This window comes from Amphiprion ocellaris, chromosome 1 (assembly GCF_022539595.1).
Source record: "Amphiprion ocellaris isolate individual 3 ecotype Okinawa chromosome 1, ASM2253959v1, whole genome shotgun sequence".
In the NCBI taxonomy this organism is placed as follows: domain Eukaryota; kingdom Metazoa; phylum Chordata; class Actinopteri; family Pomacentridae; genus Amphiprion; species Amphiprion ocellaris.
In genome coordinates, this window is record NC_072766.1 from 9,713,418 (window position 1) to 9,732,804 (window position 19,387).

General features: G+C 39.4%; 2 protein-coding genes across 4 annotated transcripts in view; both read right to left on the bottom strand.

Moving 5' to 3' along the window:
* The window catches only part of apba2b (amyloid beta (A4) precursor protein-binding, family A, member 2b), a 71,793-nt gene extending 62,639 nt beyond the window's left edge, over nt 1-9,154 (bottom strand). For 2 of the 3 annotated variants that reach the window (XM_023276692.3, XM_023276690.3), the window contains exon 1: nt 8,997-9,154. The gene's annotated coding sequence lies outside the window, so the exon portion shown is untranslated. Of the gene's footprint in view, nt 1-8,819; nt 8,960-8,996 lie in introns of those variants that run through there. The other variant, XM_023276691.3, reaches the window with a different exon arrangement.
* Nucleotides 9,155-13,661: 4,507 nt separating this feature from the next.
* On the bottom strand, nt 13,662-14,679 carry saa (serum amyloid A). Its single transcript, XM_023276687.3, has 4 exons — nt 14,585-14,679; nt 14,396-14,495; nt 14,121-14,259; nt 13,662-13,836 (listed from the first exon to the last, which is right to left on the bottom strand). The coding sequence occupies exons 2-4, from the start codon at nt 14,481-14,483 to the stop codon at nt 13,701-13,703; spliced, it is 363 nt and encodes a 120-aa protein (XP_023132455.1). The 5' UTR covers nt 14,484-14,495; nt 14,585-14,679; the 3' UTR covers nt 13,662-13,700.
* Nucleotides 14,680-19,387: the final 4,708 nt, after the last annotated feature.

The window sequence follows — 19,387 nt, forward strand, 5'->3', positions numbered from 1 at the left end:
TTGGGATTTTCTCACTCTGTTATCTCTTTTTACCTTTTTTTGGTTATTGTTGTTGCTGTGCTATTTTCTCTGTGCTCCCCTCAGAACAAGTCCAACACTACAGATAAAACAACCATCTGCTTGTTTTCCTTCAGCTTTATCACACAAATGATGAACAATCATCTGTGTCGTCAATCAACAAACATGCATAGCTATAGCAATAATGGCCCAGAGGCCGACACTCCAAGGCAATTCACGATTCTGCCTGATTAACATTCATCACGCAGGAAAAACAGCATCGTACAGCAATACAGAAATACATTTACCTCTGCATTTTATAGACAATATTGCATCTTGGAATAGCAGCAATCTTTCACTGCGAAGAAAAGAAATTTCCCAGATGTGAGTATGTCTGCACGCTCCCACAATGACAGCAGCAGGTGAGGCTCTAAATGCTTCTATCTAAATGCGTGTGTCATGCTGCTCCTCAAACAAAAGCAGGAGCTAATGGGCTGCTTTGGTGAATGCATCTTAAGCCTTCATGATCACATAGGGAACAGAGGGAGAGGAGTCATCGTATGACTCACAACCAGCAGGAGGGAAGGTAGAATTGGTATATTAAGGTCACAAAAACACAAATACTAACCCCCACACACATAACCTAAAACTAGGAAGACTAATGCTTATGAAACTTGCATACAAAAGCAAATTCTGGAGGAGGACTGATGATCCAAAGTGACAATTGTTGACATTTACCTCAATATGCTACATTCTCACACTTTCTAAGTTTGCAAAAGATTTACTGAGAACTCTGAAAGACAAACTAATGGACAATTAGAGCAAACAAAAGCTGCGGCTTTATAACCACTGTGTAGGAAAATCACTAAGTACTTACCTGATTAAAATGTCATCAGAATGTCTACGACTGAAACAGTCAAGGTCAAGGCTAAAAGCGTAACTAAAAGGAATTCAGCCTGCTCAGTCTGTCCTGACAGATAATTGAGTAATTCTGAGGAAGTAGCTGCGATAAGCAAATGACCCTGAATAACAAAATAAGATCCTCTGACTGAACTTAAAGTCTATTACCTTTATCAGTGAGTAGCGTGGGGTTTTTGTCCATACATGTGCCTCTTCACCATCATGTCACACAACACCTGGCTCACCTGGCAGATCTGGCTTTGCACTTGTCATAAAGAGATTTGTGATGCTGATTATAATGGTCCAACAAATTAGTCAAGTTGCCTCATTTGGTGGAAGAAATTGCAAGACACTGTCAACAAAGTCTGTTTTCAATTTACATCATCCTGTCCATCTGTAGCTAAAATATTAAACATTTTTTTGCAACTGTACCTTCCTTTTCAGTATTTCTCTCCTGCTACTTCTTAATTTTGTTGTGCGCATATGGAGCCGACATGTCAACAAACTCCTTGTCCACGTTTAAAGCTAGACCTAAAAAAGGCAATAAGGAGTTTGAGAGAACTAGGATTTGATGGTGAACTCTAGTGTGATAAAGCGCTATAAAACCACAAACCCCAAAAGCTCAAATTTTAGCGCTATCTTAATGAAAAATAAAGTAGGGCGCGTTCAACCATTCAGAGGAATTAGAAGATACTAAAGAGTTGAAAAGAGTTAATACAACTGCATCGTTTAACAGATGTTTAAATTATACTGACCCAGATCACAGAGGACACAACTCTGAGGGGAAAGCAGACAGTTGGCATTCAGACAGATCCAGTTAACGAATAAGGCTGTTTCAATGCTTCTCTTTCTCCATCTCTCTCTCCCTCTCTCTCTCTGGGTGCCGCCTCAGAGCCATTCTTTAGTGCCACCCATGATTAATGCAGCTATGAATGGGTTTCTCTTTCACCAAGCACTGTGGGAGAAGGGTTTCTTTCGTTCTGTCTCTCTTTCTTTTGCCATTTTACTTTCCTTCCCAATGTGACCCGGTTTAGTCACAGAGTGTGAAACTGATTTGGACTCATTTACATGCTAATTCCATAAAGAGAGGTGAAATGATGTGTCTGTATCACCTCATTGATTCTGGGAGACACCGCCGCACTTAGAAAAAATTATCTGCACTTTTAACTATATAATTCACAGACTGCTTATTCATAGATTTAACTGAAGAGGTGGCACACTCTTTATGTAGTACCATGAAGTACTGCACAACATTTCCACACTGACATGAAAAAAAAAACAGAAATATGTTGATATTGGTTTGCAGTTGAGGGAAAATAGAGCATCAGTCATTGGTTGGGTTTCAGCTTTTTGCATCGACAGAATACTTGTAGTTCCTGCAGCCTGATTTATTGCTGTTTTTTTCATACAGTTCAGGTTTTCATGGACACATTCAGATCCAAGTCTTGCACAAAATGAGACCGTGCTGCTAGGAAACTACAGTGTAGAACATATGCCTTTTGTCAAAATGCCCAGATAGCTGCTTAGCTAGCATTAAAGACACTCACTTGAGGCATTATGGCATTTAACACATTCATAATGTATGTCATGTGGTCACCATTTGACTCCAGGACTCTGGGGTGCAGCTCTAATAAATACAGATTGACATTTCTAATGCTAAAGTGAGTGCTAAAAGAAATTCATATAGCCTAATTAAACCCTAATGTCTCCTCATCAGTAATTTTGAATTTCTATGCTCCGCCATGGTCAGTCCGCCTGACTTCCTCCGTTGCCAGTCATGCCTTTCACATGGCTAATCGGGACATATTTTCTATTTGTCATGTTTCAAGGGTTTCTTTCATGTGCCGTTTCGTGCGCCTGTGTGTAATTGTTGGGCGTGATCTGGTGTCGAATCAATGATTGTCAACGACCGGCTGGAGCAAACTTCTCGATAGTGTTTTCAGTTCAGCATCATCTAATCAGCAACCTCCCAAAATGTTTATCCACACAATGACAAATGACTTATGAAGCAAACTGGTGATGAAACTAGTACTAAGCCTACTTCCCTAAGTAGGGAGCTTATTTTTCTTTAGAATTTAGCAGCAATAGCTTGATAAAGTCAGTCTTTTTTAATGTTGACACTTTTTCATTGTTGTTCACTGCAAAAACTCAAAATCTTACCAAGTCTATTTGTCTTGTTTTTAGTCAAAATGTCTCATTCCACTTGATTTAAGATAAATTCACTTAACAAGTGACATTTCAGCAAGATGGAGGGACTTGTTTTAAGACAATGCATCTTAAATATCTTGTTAAGTCAAACAATCTTGAAATCATCTTGTTTTGAGTTGTATTTTACAAGAAAACTCTAAATAAGTTTAATACATCTCAAATTAGGAGGTTACATGAAAGCAAAAATCTATTTTTGTATGAAAAAGTGCTTTTTTTTTTTTTTTTTTTTTTTTAGCATATCTGGCTTATTTTAAGACGCCTAAGCTTGACAATCCTGGTGAGATATAGCTTAAAATAAGTTAAGAAATGTTACCAAGTCATTTTTCACTTGTTCTATTGGCAGATTTTTTCACTTATTTCAAAATAAAAATTCCTTGAAATTAGGTTTTTTTTCTTGTTTTGAGAGGGGCATTTTTTCCAGTGTTGTTATTTTGTCATATTTCAATTGAAATGCCAGCAGAGATCCATCAGTGGATACTTTCAGTTTCACAAGTTCCTCTAGTTCCCAAATAAGATGTCATGGTGGCTGCTTTAGTAGGAGCTTTATGAAAAGAAATGCAATATATAGATTTTATTAGACAAATTTTATTTTTTTTCTATTTAAATGTTGTTGTTTTTTTAATCAGGACTGACTCTAGAAGTTCAGGCAAGGTCTGACTCAGACTGCTATGCTCTGAAGCCATCGCAAAAATAGTTCAAACTGTCATATAAGACTTAAATGTTCCTGCTTAGAAAATAAATATTTCTTTTTAAGAAATAGCTTAAATTTGATTCAGTTTTCAGTCTAATGTAGAAATCATGCAAATAATTGTGTAAGCAAAAGGATATTTAAAACAGGAGTGAAACTAGCGTGTTTAACTAGTAGGGGGAGAAATAAAGATTAACTAATGCCCTACCCATGTGCTTTGAAGGTCTCGGGCTACAGACAATGTGCCCTCAGTCTTCACATTTGACTCAGCACAGCGTCATTTTGAACACTCAGAAGAGCATAAACAACACATCCCACTGGCCTGCAACATTTCTCAACTAGTCACCGCTTCGAAATCGATTACTCGAAGGTGCGGGTCACTGAAGCGTTGAAGAATGTCAAGGGAGTAAAGACGAGTTTCATGCATTCTGGAGATTGACTTTTCAAAGTGTTCTGCAGAAGCACCAGAGGAGCAGAAAAGAAAGAAAGCTGTCACTGACAAGAAGGAAGGACAGCATGTCACGGGGGTGATGGCTGATGCATGTTAGAGAGGTCAGCGTGCTGCTTGATCACTGGCACAGAGGTGATTTTCTTTCACTTTGTCATTGACTAGAAACTGCATTTAACTTTGCACGCTATACATACACCGGCTGAAGTATCACAGGGCTCCTGAGGTTCTTACACACTCAAAAAACTGCCACATGAGATAAGAAGCATCCTAACATTACACCTTTAACCAGCCTGACTGTTCCACAAAACGTGACCTAGATTTCTGCATGTTCTTTACCTGTTGGCAAAGAGCTCTAATAACATTTGATTTCCCTTTAGTCAAAACACAGTTCCTCGTTGAGAATAATGCTCGGCCTCTCGTAGACCTGTCAGACTACAGTATCCAGTGGATGGAAGAGAGCGTTGTCTTCAAAATCAGAGAATTCTAGTGCAAAAAAAGTAGAAACCTAGATAACACTTTAAAGGAAAAACAGAAATCGAATCAGACAGCGATGTCAAAACAACCGGAGTAACGCTGATATGGCTGTCATATTCATGTGTGTGATACCAGAACAGTGTCAGCAGCCGGACAACAAGGGCTGACCTTCTTACTCCTGCAGGATGCTCATACTTTATTTAGAGACAGCCGACTGTAAAGGTTACACCGCTTGGCCTTTCGCATGGTTGGGGCATGGGGGGGATTATATCTTCCATCAGATATTACTTTGACAGAGCTGTAAAAAGCGGAATTTATGTAAGACTGCTAAAACATATGAATCACACATGTGTGCCGTATGTACACAAATCTTACTGCGCATCTGTGGGATGTACCAGGATAAGCCTGATCTAGGTAGGTCCCACCCTGCAAGCCACAAAATTCACTGCCACCATCCCCAGACATCCCCAGAGGTCCTGTGTTCATGCCCCACTGGGTCAGAGGAGTTTTAGCAGCATAAAGGGGATTAACACAATATTCAGGTGGTCATAATGTTATGCCTGTTCGGTGTATATTACACTGTGATCATTGGATATGAATTTGAAAGCAAAAGACCAACTTTGCAGATGAATGCCAAATTGAATGTGTCATGTGGATGTCTTGGGAGCAGGTTCATCATCTGATGTGTGATGGTGAGTCAGTCCCTGCGGCTCTGACTAAGTTTTGATGCTGTAATCAAGCACACATGCGAACCAGAAAACTCTTTCCCCTTGTGGTGAACCCTGAATTGTGATTAGTCTGTACACTTGAGGAAAAGAAAAAAACAGCTGCTGGCAAGCTGAAAAGCAGAAGATTGAAGTCGTTACTGTGCAAACACAGCATCCAGTGAAGCTTTGCAGTGGAAAACTATGAACAGAGACACACACTCTGTAGGTACATTAGGCTTTTTTTCCAATTACTTCCCAAAACACAACCTGTAGGCACAGAAAGATTCAGCAAATTTTAACTCGGTACATGTAGAGGTGCATATGTCAGCTCACTACTGCTGCAATCAACAAAGTTTTTGCCTGTATTTGAATGTAATTTAAGTTTTCTATGGTTTAACACCACACCAAAGGCATATACCTCTCCCAAGGCTACACAATACTCATGAAGAATGTTTAGATTTTTTCAGATCTCCGTAAACTACGAGACTAATTGGTAATTGGGTTGATTTCTATGGGGAAAAAAAGTGTGAATTTTGACTTAGAATCGCTCATATGCATCTGATCTCTATATTGTACAGCTCAATGTTTGTGTATCTGAGAAGCAGAAACACTGATGTTAGTGAATATAGCATTTGGAAATAAACCCTCCATAGATGGTAAATAATGGAACAGCTCAGACATGTAGGACTATATGACAGCAGCCACTGTGATCATAAATAGAAGAATCTTCTCTGATTCACACCGACACACCCTGCAGGCACATAAAAACACACCACTTAGCCATAATATCAAATAAAAATTATGGGCTACAAGGAATGTTTGAATCAGTCTTGATGCCTCACCCCGACTGGTCGAGGCAGACGGACGCCTTCCCTGAGCCTGGTTCTGCTGGAGGTTTTTTTTTTTCTCACTGTTGAAGGGGGAGTGCTTTGGTTCCCTCCTAAATAAAATTCAGTTGAATAACAGCATCCAAAATAATGCTGAAGCACATTAAAAATATCAAATTCAGTCATCCAAAATCAGAACAGCACAAATCCTCCTTTGGACATGCAAGACATCCAGTCTTTTCTTGCTGGAGTGATCAGTTCCTCTGTTCCAAACAGAAGTTATCTTTACATTAATTGATTTCCAGTGGATTAAGCCCCAAAAAGAAAACAAAACTCTGAGATGTGAATTATATCCACCTCTTATCTGTAATTCCTGAGCACTGCTCTGTTAGCTAGTTAACAGCAGCAACGAGGCTGGATGGAAATTTGCTCGCTCTAATTGCTCACACAAAGGTTTTCTACAGCAATACAATTGTACTGTAACACCACTGCAGTGCCACTTATCTTTCAAAAAGCCCATCGTAAATCACGGTTTCAATTGCCTTTTCGCCTTCATAACAGTTTCATGGAAAAAAATCAACACCCATCCTGTAGCCATATCTATAGGTTTTTTATCTTGGAATCTGCTGTTTTTGCTCAAGGGCATAATAGTCTGTTATTGCACTGCCACCCACACTAATGTTATGAACAGAGTACAAAATGCAAATGTTTTGCATGTGAAAGCTTACGGGGCAAAGCTTTTAAGAAGATATTGCACATGATATTATATAATAGATAACGGATTTCCCCGTGGCACTGCCTTCCACAATACTGAGGCGGACTCATCTCTGCAAAAAGGATATTGTTGTTTGTTTGAACCTAGCAGCTTGATGGGGTAATGATTTAATCACAGATTTCCAAATATTTATTGTGTTTTGTGCGGCAGGGCTGGAGACTGTGGCCCTGCTCTGGTTTTCCCTGAGTGTCCAAATCTAGTATCCTGCGACTGCCGCATGAATAAGATCCCAGCAGGCTGCAGGAAGGGTGTTTGTCCTTCATTGCAGGTGCTGCACAGAAAACTCTCCCAGACTGAGGATGGGGGGAGACAGAGCTGTGCACGAGGGGGACAGACCTACAGGAAAAGAAGTGGGAGGGGAGGAAGAGGGGTAGTAACGATGAAAACTTGACATCTCCACTCTAAACATAGCAGCCAGTCGACATGCTGTGTGGATCCTTCTTGGTTTCTGTCATGGCTCTCCTGGGGGTCTTCACTTTCTCTAATAACCCTGCATTACTCTCTCCCTGCTGCCCTCATCCTCTATAGCCCCGGTCATTACTCTCCTTCAAAGCTGCACCACCGCCTTGGTTCTTCTCTTTACGTCCACTCCCAACTCAACTCCATCTTCTTTTTTCTTTCCTCCAACATCTCACCTTTTCCTCTTGCCACGATTTCTCTCACAGCACAAATGCAGATTAGCAAATCAGTTATAAGGGATAAGATGTGGCCTGTGATAGCTCATTTCAAATCAGGTGATTCAATACGCAAGCTGCAATATGTCTATTTAACACCAGCGACCTGCTATCTGAATGCTTACTCTTGATTTAATAGCAGTGCAATAGAAATGTCATCTTCTTCTCCTCCGTTAAATCAATCCATTGATCAAACTGACACCACCTGATTGTATCTTGGCGAATTACTGGATTTACAGCCACATATTAAAGGAAACATTTAAAACACTGCCGCAAAACCCCCTTTAAGGTTTATGTAACTACTACATCCTGCAGCTTAACGTTGCAAATTTGCCACGTGGGCTAAAATCTGAGAGAAACAACACTTGTGCTGTAAACATTAGACCGCCCAGAGGGATGTCATACAAGTGGGTTATAGAGACTGATTCTGCATGACTGCATGAGGACAGATACTGAGGACATGACAGAGTATGATACAAAGCAGACCCTGTGAGCTTGTCCAATGCTCCCTCGGAACAACAGCCAGACACAACGCCTGTCAGCAACTGTCCACCCCTGTGGCTGGGACTGAAGGAAGGACATCCACCACCAAACACAGGCTTCTCATACATCCAAGCCTTTACACAGCATTAATAACTGGATTTAAAGCAGATGATATGAAGATGAGAGTGCAGGAGAGTAGTGAGCCTAACCAACTCTTCAACTTAACTCTACATCTCACTCAGCTGTAAGACAAATGTGAGGATAAAGGGTTTATTATGAAGAAAATGAGCAGATATCACAGTTGGTTCCCACAAAGAGAACTCGCCTGGGGTGCCGTTTAATGAAAAAAAAATGATGCTGGAAAAGATCTGAGCCATTAAGGGCATCTAAAAATTTAACGACCCTCTTCCTACCTCGTGAAAACTAAAGGCCTATTTGCAATATAACCACAATCGATCATTTTAGGCGTAGACTGGACTGCTGCGCATGGATGAATCACCGAGAATTGTTGCGTTTAGGTGCGAAGACTTTCAAAAAACGCACCTCCAACCTTTTTTTAAAATTTTATTTTAAACTGAGTTGCCCGTGAATGCACGCTGTCTGAATTCTCTCCAGAAGCACGAAGAGCAGCTCACCGCCCTGTTGTTAGCGCTGATGCTGAGGACAAATCCACAGGCGGAGCGAGCAGCTTCCATCCACCGTCCTCCGGCTGCCTCGGAAGGGAGACGATGGACGGAGCCGAAGGGGAGGTTTAAGATGCGCACCGATGGTTCACCGCGTTGGGATGGGATCTGAACGAAACGGGGTCTTACCTGGACAATGTCATACGCCGATCGAGTCACCTCCGTGCAGGATCAGTGCGGGATGGAGCGGGCTGGTCGCGCATCACTCAGTGTGTGTCTCGGCGACAGAAAGCGTACGGGAGCGCAGCGACGCCCCGGAACGAGCATAACAGCAGAACGATCCCACTGCAGTTGTCGGTAAATACACCGACTGCACGGGAGCAGCCACCCCACCCCTCCGGTACTCAAGACAAAGAGTAATTCGTTACTTTGGGCATCACACAGTAATGTTACAATACAGCTGAACACTTTAAACACTCACAGAAACCAACTAAACCCTTTAACTGCAGGGATACTGCAAAACAGATTTTTCTTCATTTGAGCAGGAAATCATATAGCATAGTCGATTTATTTTGTTTAATATTTCCTAATTCCATTTTGTGATTTTTTTTGTTGATTGCACCACCTTTTACTTATCTTTTACCATCTTTACTCCCAGTGATACTGACTCTATGTAAACAGCTTTTATCCTCTTATACATTTCAAGTTGTTTGCATTACAGTGTAACCTTGCACATTTTTAGGAGATTAATTTGCACATTCTTGCTCAATGAAATGGTTTTCAGTACTTTTTATGATCTAGAAACCCTTGATAACACTTTCTGCTAGTTTGATTGTGAAACTACTTCCTATTTGTCTTAACACACTTTTTAAAAAATCCATATTATTGGTATACACTAAATGCCAAGTCAAATCGGATTCTAACTCTACGTATTTTGCTGTCTTGTTTCTAAATCTATTGTTACCAGCCTGTGTTTTGTCAATGGCTTGTAAAGCACCTTAAATTGCATTTGATTTACTTGGGAAGTGCCAAACTTTATAAATAAAATCCACTTATACCCATTTATATCCTTTACTAATTACAAGACAAACACTGAAAAACTACATTTTTAAGTTGCCTAAAATCAGAAGTGCCTACAAAAGGAGGGCACTAGGGGCCACGGCCACCACTAGGGTCAATATATAATTGAAGGACATTTGAAGTCCGTGGAATATATCTTGCATACATTTTATTTTTTTTTTAAACTAAAGTTTTTTTTATGTTCATTATGATCATGTCTTTACAAATTCCATAATTATTTAAGATGGAAACAATCACTTATCAATAAAAATGACTGGATATCACTAAAATGTCAACTAAATAACCATCCGAATTTAATAACAACCACCTTCTAATTAGCTAAACAACAATAAAATAAGCTTATTGAAAAATAGTTTTGATTGTGTTCTTTTTATTAAGTCGAGATAATCATGACAAGTTTCTTTTTTGGCGTATATATAAAATTTTATATGGAAAATAACTAATTGTATCTGTGTCCAAGAAATCACTTTTAACTAAGTTACCCATTACAAAAACACCTCTCAAGGAAGTGTGTTAATTCCAGATCACATGACCTGCTCCACATGATGTCATTTCCTCCTGAAGAAGACTGGCAAGACTCCAAGGCTTTCTGAGTTATTTAATATAAAGTAGTGTGTGAGTCAAGTGTGGATTTATGGCATGTCAACAGGTTTACTACAATATCTTTATAAATAACTTTCAATTTCAATTTTACTCAACTGTATATATAATATTCAGAAGAATCTTTCTGTAAAAATGTCATGTGGTGTTTGGTTATAGGTGGCCATGTTGATTTTAGGCCTGAAAACAGCAAAAATGTCAACTATGATACCTGTCAACTATGTTACAAAAAGTCCCACAATTATGTAGACTCACTAATGTTCGCAGCAGTGACATTATTGTGCGTACAAATGTATTAAAGAATGTCACCTCATTACCACAAGTTGCTGTGGTTTGATGCATTTTCATCACACCTAATTTTTAATGTTGAGATCTTAAACTCTGGATGTGTTTTAATGTATTTCTAACTATGTCCCAAGTTTATGATGCCTGTAGGTTAACCTTTTCCCCTAAACCCCCACCCAACCGTCTCACCCTTCCTCCTCCCCACTGCCTCACTTCTTCTGGCCTATTCTGAACAGCAATCACCCAATTAGCCAAAATGCTAACTGTACCAGTACGAGTCTATGCACATCAGATAACTGGTAACATTAAATATGAAAGAAGAAAATATATCAGCATGACATTTCTGAACAGTCATACTGGCATAGTTTTCAACTAGAATTTCAATAGAGTTCATAAAATTCAGTTATGATTTTTGATTTTTGTGCCAAGATTTTTAGTGGCTCCAACTTGCCGCCCCTATGAAAAGTATCTGTAAGCGCCACTGCCAAAAATATGGATTTTTTAAATTCCTCTTATTATTGGTTTTCACTATGCAGCTCTGCCCCTTACAACAAACAAAGCTGGAAACCAGAAGTGACACATCGAAACTAATTCTGAACATCACAAGAAACATGTGAATCTTATTATTGTGAAAAGAATAAAATTATAAACTAAGACCACAAGATGTTTTGCCAACTTTCCCCTGCTATCACCTTTGCCTGAAGAAAAAAAGCTGCAGTATTTTCTGCTGCAGTCTTAAACCTTTACTTCAGGCTACAGCAGGAGTGGGCAAACTTTTTGGCTCAGGAGCCACGTTGAGTTTTGAAATTCGATAGACGGGCCAGGCCAGCATTAGATGGATGGAGATTGTGCAAACTAATATGAATTACATGTTAAAGACATTACTGACAAAGTAAAGAATACTCACATTCAGTTCTCGTGGGAACAGTGTTGCTGGTCACCCTTTTTTGCCAGTGCATCAAAGTCTGGTGTCAATCTGGTTGTGGCAATTCTCAGGGTAGATCTGAGGTTTTCATCAGTTAACTGGGATCTGTGGTGTGCTTTGTTGAGGTTCATCACGCTAAACAGCTGCTCACACACGTAGGTAGATCCGAACAACACCAACATCCTCTGTGCCACCTTCCAAATGTTTGGAAACTTGGCTTCACTTAGTGATGCGTAAAAGTCATTCAGTTTAAAGGAGCTGAACTTTTCCTTTAAGACTGAGTCACTTTGAAGATCGATCAGTTCCAACTGCAACTCCTGAGGTGCTGTTTCTGAGTCTTGTGACAAGGTGACATGACACCAGCTGAAGTCACTTGTCGATTTTTTCACAATCAGAGAACCAACGGCAGAATTCTCCGTGTAGGTTGTGTAGTAATTCCTTATATTTCTTCACATCGAGAGACCTCTGTCAGCGTCGCCAGTGTAGGGAAATGAGCGAAGGATTTTTTTTGACATTTGTCTTGAGAATAAAGTCAGTTTGGTTTTGAAGGCTGTCACATTTGTGTACATTTCGTGCACAAATTGATCTTTCCCTTGCAGCTTCACGTTCAGTTCATTCATGTGCGTCAGTATGTCCACAGCAAAAGCAAAATCACAGAGCCAGTCTCTGTCGCGCAGCTCAGGAAAGTCATCAGTTTTCCTGATTAACTCCAAAAATGAGCTTATCTCGTCTTTGAGCTCCCACACTCGCTGACATACTTTCCCAAACTTAACCAGCAGACATGAGAGTGGTCAAGCAAGTCCTGGTGACCAGCATCAGTTTCTTCAAGAAACCTAATGAACTAACGATGCTGAAGCCCTCTCGATCGTATAAAGTTAACGAGTTTTACGACTGGCTTCACGACATGATCAAGATGCAAAACAGACGTACAGAGCGCTTCCTGATGGATTATGCAGTGTCAACTAAATGAAGGAAAACGCATTTTCAACTGTAGTGTTACATATGCAGCAAGTTCTCAGATATGCAGCTCATATTTTTTTTGTTGCCCCCAATACAATAGAGCTGAGTGGTGTTTCATTCAAGGTGCTCAAAGTGATGAAATATTATTATTTTTTAAAATTCCACAGTGTTATATCATTCCAGAAAAAAATTCTTTTGTAGAAAGAATCCTCCATAACACTGCTCCGTTTCTGGAAAAACTACAAACTGTATCGATCAAACTGCATCTGCCGTGAGCTTTATTGTGAGATCCGTGCTCAGATAAAAGTGTGCTTTTGTTTCCACATGAATTAAATTACAGAAAGGAAGATTCCTGCTGCAGCTTTTCAGCTTCAGATTTCAGGAGGAAGTCAGCGCTGCCACAGTGTGGCCATGTTTGAACATCACAACTGAATGAGCTGAAATCTGCCACATTAAATCAACCAGACCTTTTGTAAAGTCGCATTATTTCACCAGCAGAGAATTCGCTCTCATTTTACATTTCCCAAAGAATAAATATATCGGCTTAAAATCTGGAAAATGCTTGAGCATGTTGATCCTCTCAGTATATTTTTTCCATTGTTTGTTTTGTTTACAAGTTGGAATAATGTGAAGAGCTGATACAGAGTTTATATTGGACAATATTTAGAATTGAATAGATATAGGACTTCTTGGTACTGCCACTAACACACCACTTATTGCACTTCAGTGGGATCTCTATTTGAATTTCCTTTTCAGTGATTTAACAAGCTAAATGTGTTTTGTTTCTGTTGGGTCTGGATGGAGTTAGACAAAGCTTCTAATATGGTCTTTAATCAGACAGTTTGAGATCTCCCTTGGCTGCTTTGTCAATAGTTTAGGTGGTCGCTGGTGACAGACACAGAGACAGAAAATGAGAGGAACAAGGAGCAGAATAGACAGAAATCACATAATAAAATAAATGTTTTGTTCAAAATACTGTCATCAACAAATCCAACACGTAAAAATTCTTGAAACATTTTATTTGAGGTCAGTGATTTTTATTCTCAGTAATTGTCAGGAAGACCTGCTGGCCTGTAACGGTTGGGATCTCCTCCTTCTCGCCCCCAACGGTTTGCCTCCTGATCTTCCTCTGTGTCTCCAGCACCACCACTCTTCCCGTTTGACCACTCTCTGGCATCACTGAAATGAAAAATGGAAAAGTAGAAAACAAAACCAGTCATTTTCAAAACCTGAGTTATAGAACAGCATAGATTAGAGGGACACAATAAACAAAATGAGCAAATACTTGACTTGTTCGTAAAGAATATAAAACAGCTTTAGTAATTTCAAGACTGGTATTTAGAGCTAATGAGGCCTAGACATGTGAGCTTATGCAGGAATACAGATCATAGCTCCAATGATTTATTACTGCTGTATCTGTAATAAACAGATTTGATAGAATTCCATAGACTTTTTCTGCTCACCTGATAACCTCAGCAGCCCATCGTCCTCCTGCTCCTCTCTCTGCAGCCTCATAGTTTCCTCTGGCGTGAAAGTATTTATCTGAGTCTTTCCAATTGGCCTTCCTCATGTCTCTGTAGGCTTGTGCCATATCCCAGGCTCCTGACCAGAAGAACAGCAGACAGTGCTTTGTTTAAAAAAAATGCTCAGAGAAAAATGTAGAAAGAAAAACATGCAGTCATCTTAATCCTGGATATATGACATAGAGTTACACACTTTAAGAGGATGTGTTTCTAACCTTGAACAGCTTCAATAGGGAACGTGTACCACTCAGCGTTGATTTCCACGATAAGAAGCAGAACAAGTCCAGCCAGAAGCAACTTCATGGTTGTGGATGTCTAAATAGAAAAAACACACAACAATACAGTTAAATATAGTTAAAAATACTTAGATTTTCTTTCATGAATGATATAAAATATTAGCTTACTTTGCAGTTCTTGCACAGGTTAAGGTAAGTAGCACTAGATAACAGAATATCTCATCAGGGGCCTTTTATAGTCTTATATAGTATTGTGAAGCATGGAGCGTTGTTGGATTTCGAAATAATGGAAAATCCTGAACCGTTTGATGTATTGTTGGGAAAGTTAAATGCCAGGTAAATAAGCAAAGTTCATCAATCGGTTGTGCAACTGCAGGTTAACAAAACACAGGACAGTACAGACACAGCAGCAAGTCTCATGCTGACAAAAATAGATTGTTTTTGGTTGTCGTGAAAAATCTTTACAGAGTTACTTTTATAAGTTTATATGCTAGTAGTTAGATTATGTAAAGGTGCTGATTTTTGATCACTCTTGGTTTTGTTCTCCTATTGAAGTCAGAACCTGGGAGACTTATCAAGAGCTTTTCAAAGAAGAATATAATTATTGTTTTTGATCTTCTTCAAAAAAAGTCTCTTAATGCCAGGAACATTTATGGAGTATAAACAGATTTAGTCAAATATGAGACCCACAGTGCTTCCAGGAGGACATTTAGAAATACCGCAGCTTTAATCACTCCAAAGAATCACTGGAAACCCTGCAACAGCATCTTTAAAGTCATGTGCGCCTTTTTTTTTTCTTTTGTTGCCACAATCTGTTACCCTGAACTAAGCTGCAGATGTCTTTCACTGTTGGTAATTTTCAGGCATCATTCCTGCTCATTACCACCACAGAGATGCTCGTCTCTGCTTCATCTGTCCAACACTAAAGGATGCTTAGTGGTCATAACCATCACAACTATGATCTTTGAAACACTCACAAAGTTTTAAATCAATGTTTTGTTTTGTTTTCAATCTTTGTTTTAGTTGTTCAGTTCAGATTATCTTTAAACTTCTGATTTGTATTTTTAATTGTCTTTCATTTTTCAAATCACCTAATGATTTTCTTTTCTGACCCTTCCCTGTAAAGGTCTGACCTCTTCCACTGCATCTCTCTCGGTATGTCTTTTTTTTTTTTTTTTAAAAGTTGTTTCAAATTTCACTCCACACCCTGCCAGACAGTAAACTCTGCTCACGTGCTCCGCTGCCTCAGCTGCCCGGTTCCACCTGCTCTGCCCCCCCATCTCCTGCCCTCCCAGCCCTGACCAGACCTAACCAACCTACCCCAACATGGAGAACGCCAACCGGGCCGCCGGTTCCTGGTACAGTCACCCCCTCGCCCTCCCCTTTTAGTTCAGTTACTCCAGACATCATTTTTCCACCCCGTCCAGCACTCCCTGAACTTCTGTTTAAACAATAAAATCCACCTTTGTTGGTGCCTCAGTCCCTCGTCTGTGTGCTCTCTGCTCGGGTTCACCCCCACACCGTGACAAAAGGATGAAACCTTTTTTCTGCATATATATTTTAATAGCGTGTTTTGTATTTTTTTTTGTCACAAATGTATACAATGAAACTGCATTATCACAAATTCTATTGTATATTTTTGGTATTTCTTACACACAACAGAATCAGACACAAGAGCTACATTTCTGTATCTTTAATGATCAACATTTGGCAAAGTATTTGAAGACATGGAAGTAATTTATTGGTATGTGATCAAATTATTTATGTCATAATTCAGCTTTTTAACTGCTTAAGGCAAACTGTGTGCTGTTTCTTTCCAAGGCAAGAGCTGATTCACAGGTATGTGATCAGTGCTGCTGGTTTGTTTGTTTGTCTCTTCGCAAGATTATGCAAACTCTACAGAGCTTAATTACATGAAACTTAGTGGAGATGTATAACACGGGCAAATAAAGAAACCATTGAACTCAGGTGCAGTAAGTATTTAAATTTCAAGGATAGGGTGTTGGCAGATAGATGATGAGCTCTCTAAGTGCCCTGTTTGTCTCTGTGCCTGTCAGGAGGATTAGACTAAACATTACCTGAATTTTGGGAAACTTGGTAGAGAGTTGATGCACAGGAACAGGAAGAACCTATTAAATTTAGGTGCAGAGAAGGATCACTTTAAAATGGTGAGATGGAGCATTGACCATGGCAGAGGATGAGTCGAAGCTCTGCGCTTCCGGTCGTTTATGGATTTTTGGATTCATTTTTGCTTTTGAGTAATTTACTACAAAAATAGCTGATATTAGATATTTTAGACTGAACTTGTGTATTTGTATTATAGAGACTGGATGTACCTGATAAGTTGTTTTGTTGAAATCCCCACATTGAACATTGCACATAAACGTTCTAATTCCCTTGAAGTCTCATTGAGTTTGGACCTTTTGTGAAGTAGAGGACATAAATCTACAAAATAACATCCAAAATTTACTTAAACTAAGACTTTTATCCCTCAGGAAAAATCACTTTGCACTCCAAACTGTGACTATAAATACATGCATATTAGCTAGACACATAAAGACATATACAGTATCTGAAAACACAATTGCTGCAATTATTAAGGTGTGTCGAGCAGCTGAATGCTGAGTGTGAGTTGTGTTCAGTTTTGGATTGGAGTGTCATTGTATTCCTTTCTCTGAGTATTTCTCCAGCAGCTAACGTTGGTTATTCCGTCACTCTGCTTTTGGGAAGGCTTAGTCCGTTTGAACTGTGGCCTGTTTCACATCTTTCAAAAATTAATTAAAAAGTAGCTTGGGGCACAAATGAATACTGGTAGCTTTCAACTTTGTTTTTGTAATTGTCGTCCCACCCATTTGTTGTGTAGCCCAAACTTGCCATTTAAGTTGTGCATACTGAGATTAATGTGCTGTAACAATGTTCCCAAGGCTGCTACACATCAGCTCAGCTGCACTGGTTTAATGCTTCTAACAACAATGTTGATTGTTATATAATGGCTTTAAAATTACCTGGAATACTGAGTGCTCATGCATCTCTCTTTTATAGTTTCCAATAAAACAACATCCCAGAGACTGAGCAAATATTTGAAGAAATTTCACAATGTCACTGAAAACCCCTAAAGGATTAAAGCGTGGCTCGAGTTCTGTTGATCAATGTGTTGTTTTGCGTTCAGAGAAGACACCGCAACAGGCTAATAAATATTCATCACAGAGATAGCAAAAGAAAAAATGATGCTGTGAGGGTGAGGAAGAGGAACTGATGCAATGAGAAATTTGAAGGAGGAAAAGCTGTTAGCGTCTTATGTCTGATACACAGAGGCAGCACCGTTTTTCTTCCAGGAATGAATGCATTGGCTGTGCAATAGATTAGATGTATTGCACACTTGCCATAAAGCAGAACCAGCAAGGCTAAAGTGAAACACTATCTGCTTCACACAGATGCACAAAATTCACACATGATGTCAGAGGTGCTATCACAAGAGAGGTGTCAGACAGAAACCTGAGTGATAGAACAAAGGAACAAAGGTGTAACTGAGACTCAGCATAGCAGAGCACTGAGTGGTTCAAGACGTGTTGAAAAATGAAAAAAAAAAACATTCATTTCTCTGACAGCGATTTTCCGTCTGTCAAAAAGTTGTCAGTCTAGAGGTAAAGACATACAAACATTTTTGGGCTACTGCATGAACCAAAGCTACTGTAGTACTTCTTATAGCTGCACAGAGAAGAATTTTCCATATTCTACTCTAAGATCCTTTGGATATGTGACAACTCCCATAAAGTGACATGTGAATGAGAAATGAGGAATAAAGAGATGTCAGACAGAGATTGAAGTATTAAAAACATCAACACTGTAAGTCATCACAGTAATGAAATGGTTCTGTTTTTCTATTAGATTATATAAAAGAGCTGCCTTTGAAAACTTTACTGATTAAAAATTGTTGGTTTACTCAGATTAAACCCCAAAACCACATTCTTTTTTACCTACTAGTATCCATAGATAATGAAATTTTGGTGTCATGTTTTGAAGTCTCTTCCTGTGATTTCTTCCTCGAATACTGCCAAAACCACAGGCAGATAACCTGAATATTACACAAGAACACACATTACAACAGAAGTTTACAAGGTTATGAGATAAAAAGAATTTCCGGAACAACCTGTCTGAGCCAGTTTAGGCATTTGGACTATAAGTGTAAATAGAAGTCAACAAATACAAGAAATACTTTTGAAAAAATTCCTTCCCAAATCACTGAGATATATATTACATTCATCATTGCTTATGTAAAACAATTAGTTTTTTATTTATTTTTAAACTGATGATCTTTTAACTGCCAGTTAGACTTCATGCATCCTGTAAGTTTAGTTACGTCAGTCAGCGTTAAATAAGGTATTAAAACCAACGCTGACCTTGATGTACCTTCAATATTTAACAGCCTGCAATAATGGACAGGAGGAATGAGCTCTCCTATCAGCACCCAGATAATCGCCACTGATTGATGTGCAACGCTAGAGACCGCCAGTGAGCCATGTTCCACGCGTGGCTCGGGGCGAACGTGAATGGTGAGTAAATGCACCTTATCGACTGTATGGGCCTATTGGCTGTAATGGCATGATGGTAATAATGAAAGCACACGGGCTGCTCATGACACTGACAGTAATGTAAAGCTTAATAGAGGCTCAACACGTGAGCAGGAGACAAAACGCACGGGCTCCAACTTTGGCAGCTTGTGCGTAAAAGGCATTTATTTTCGCAGAGATTTTCACGTGAACCATATGGATTATTGAGTCCATCATTAATGTGATTTATCTGTACACCTCAGTATTTAATACTGTTCTTTTCATCTCACAGAGTAGACAGACTTGTGTAATACTGTGTATTGATTATTAGAATCGGCTGTCTGTCAGAATTGCCACTGTAACCAAGAGGGATAACTGGAATAAGCATGGAAAGCTGCACTTCGTGAGCATGTTTTCCTCT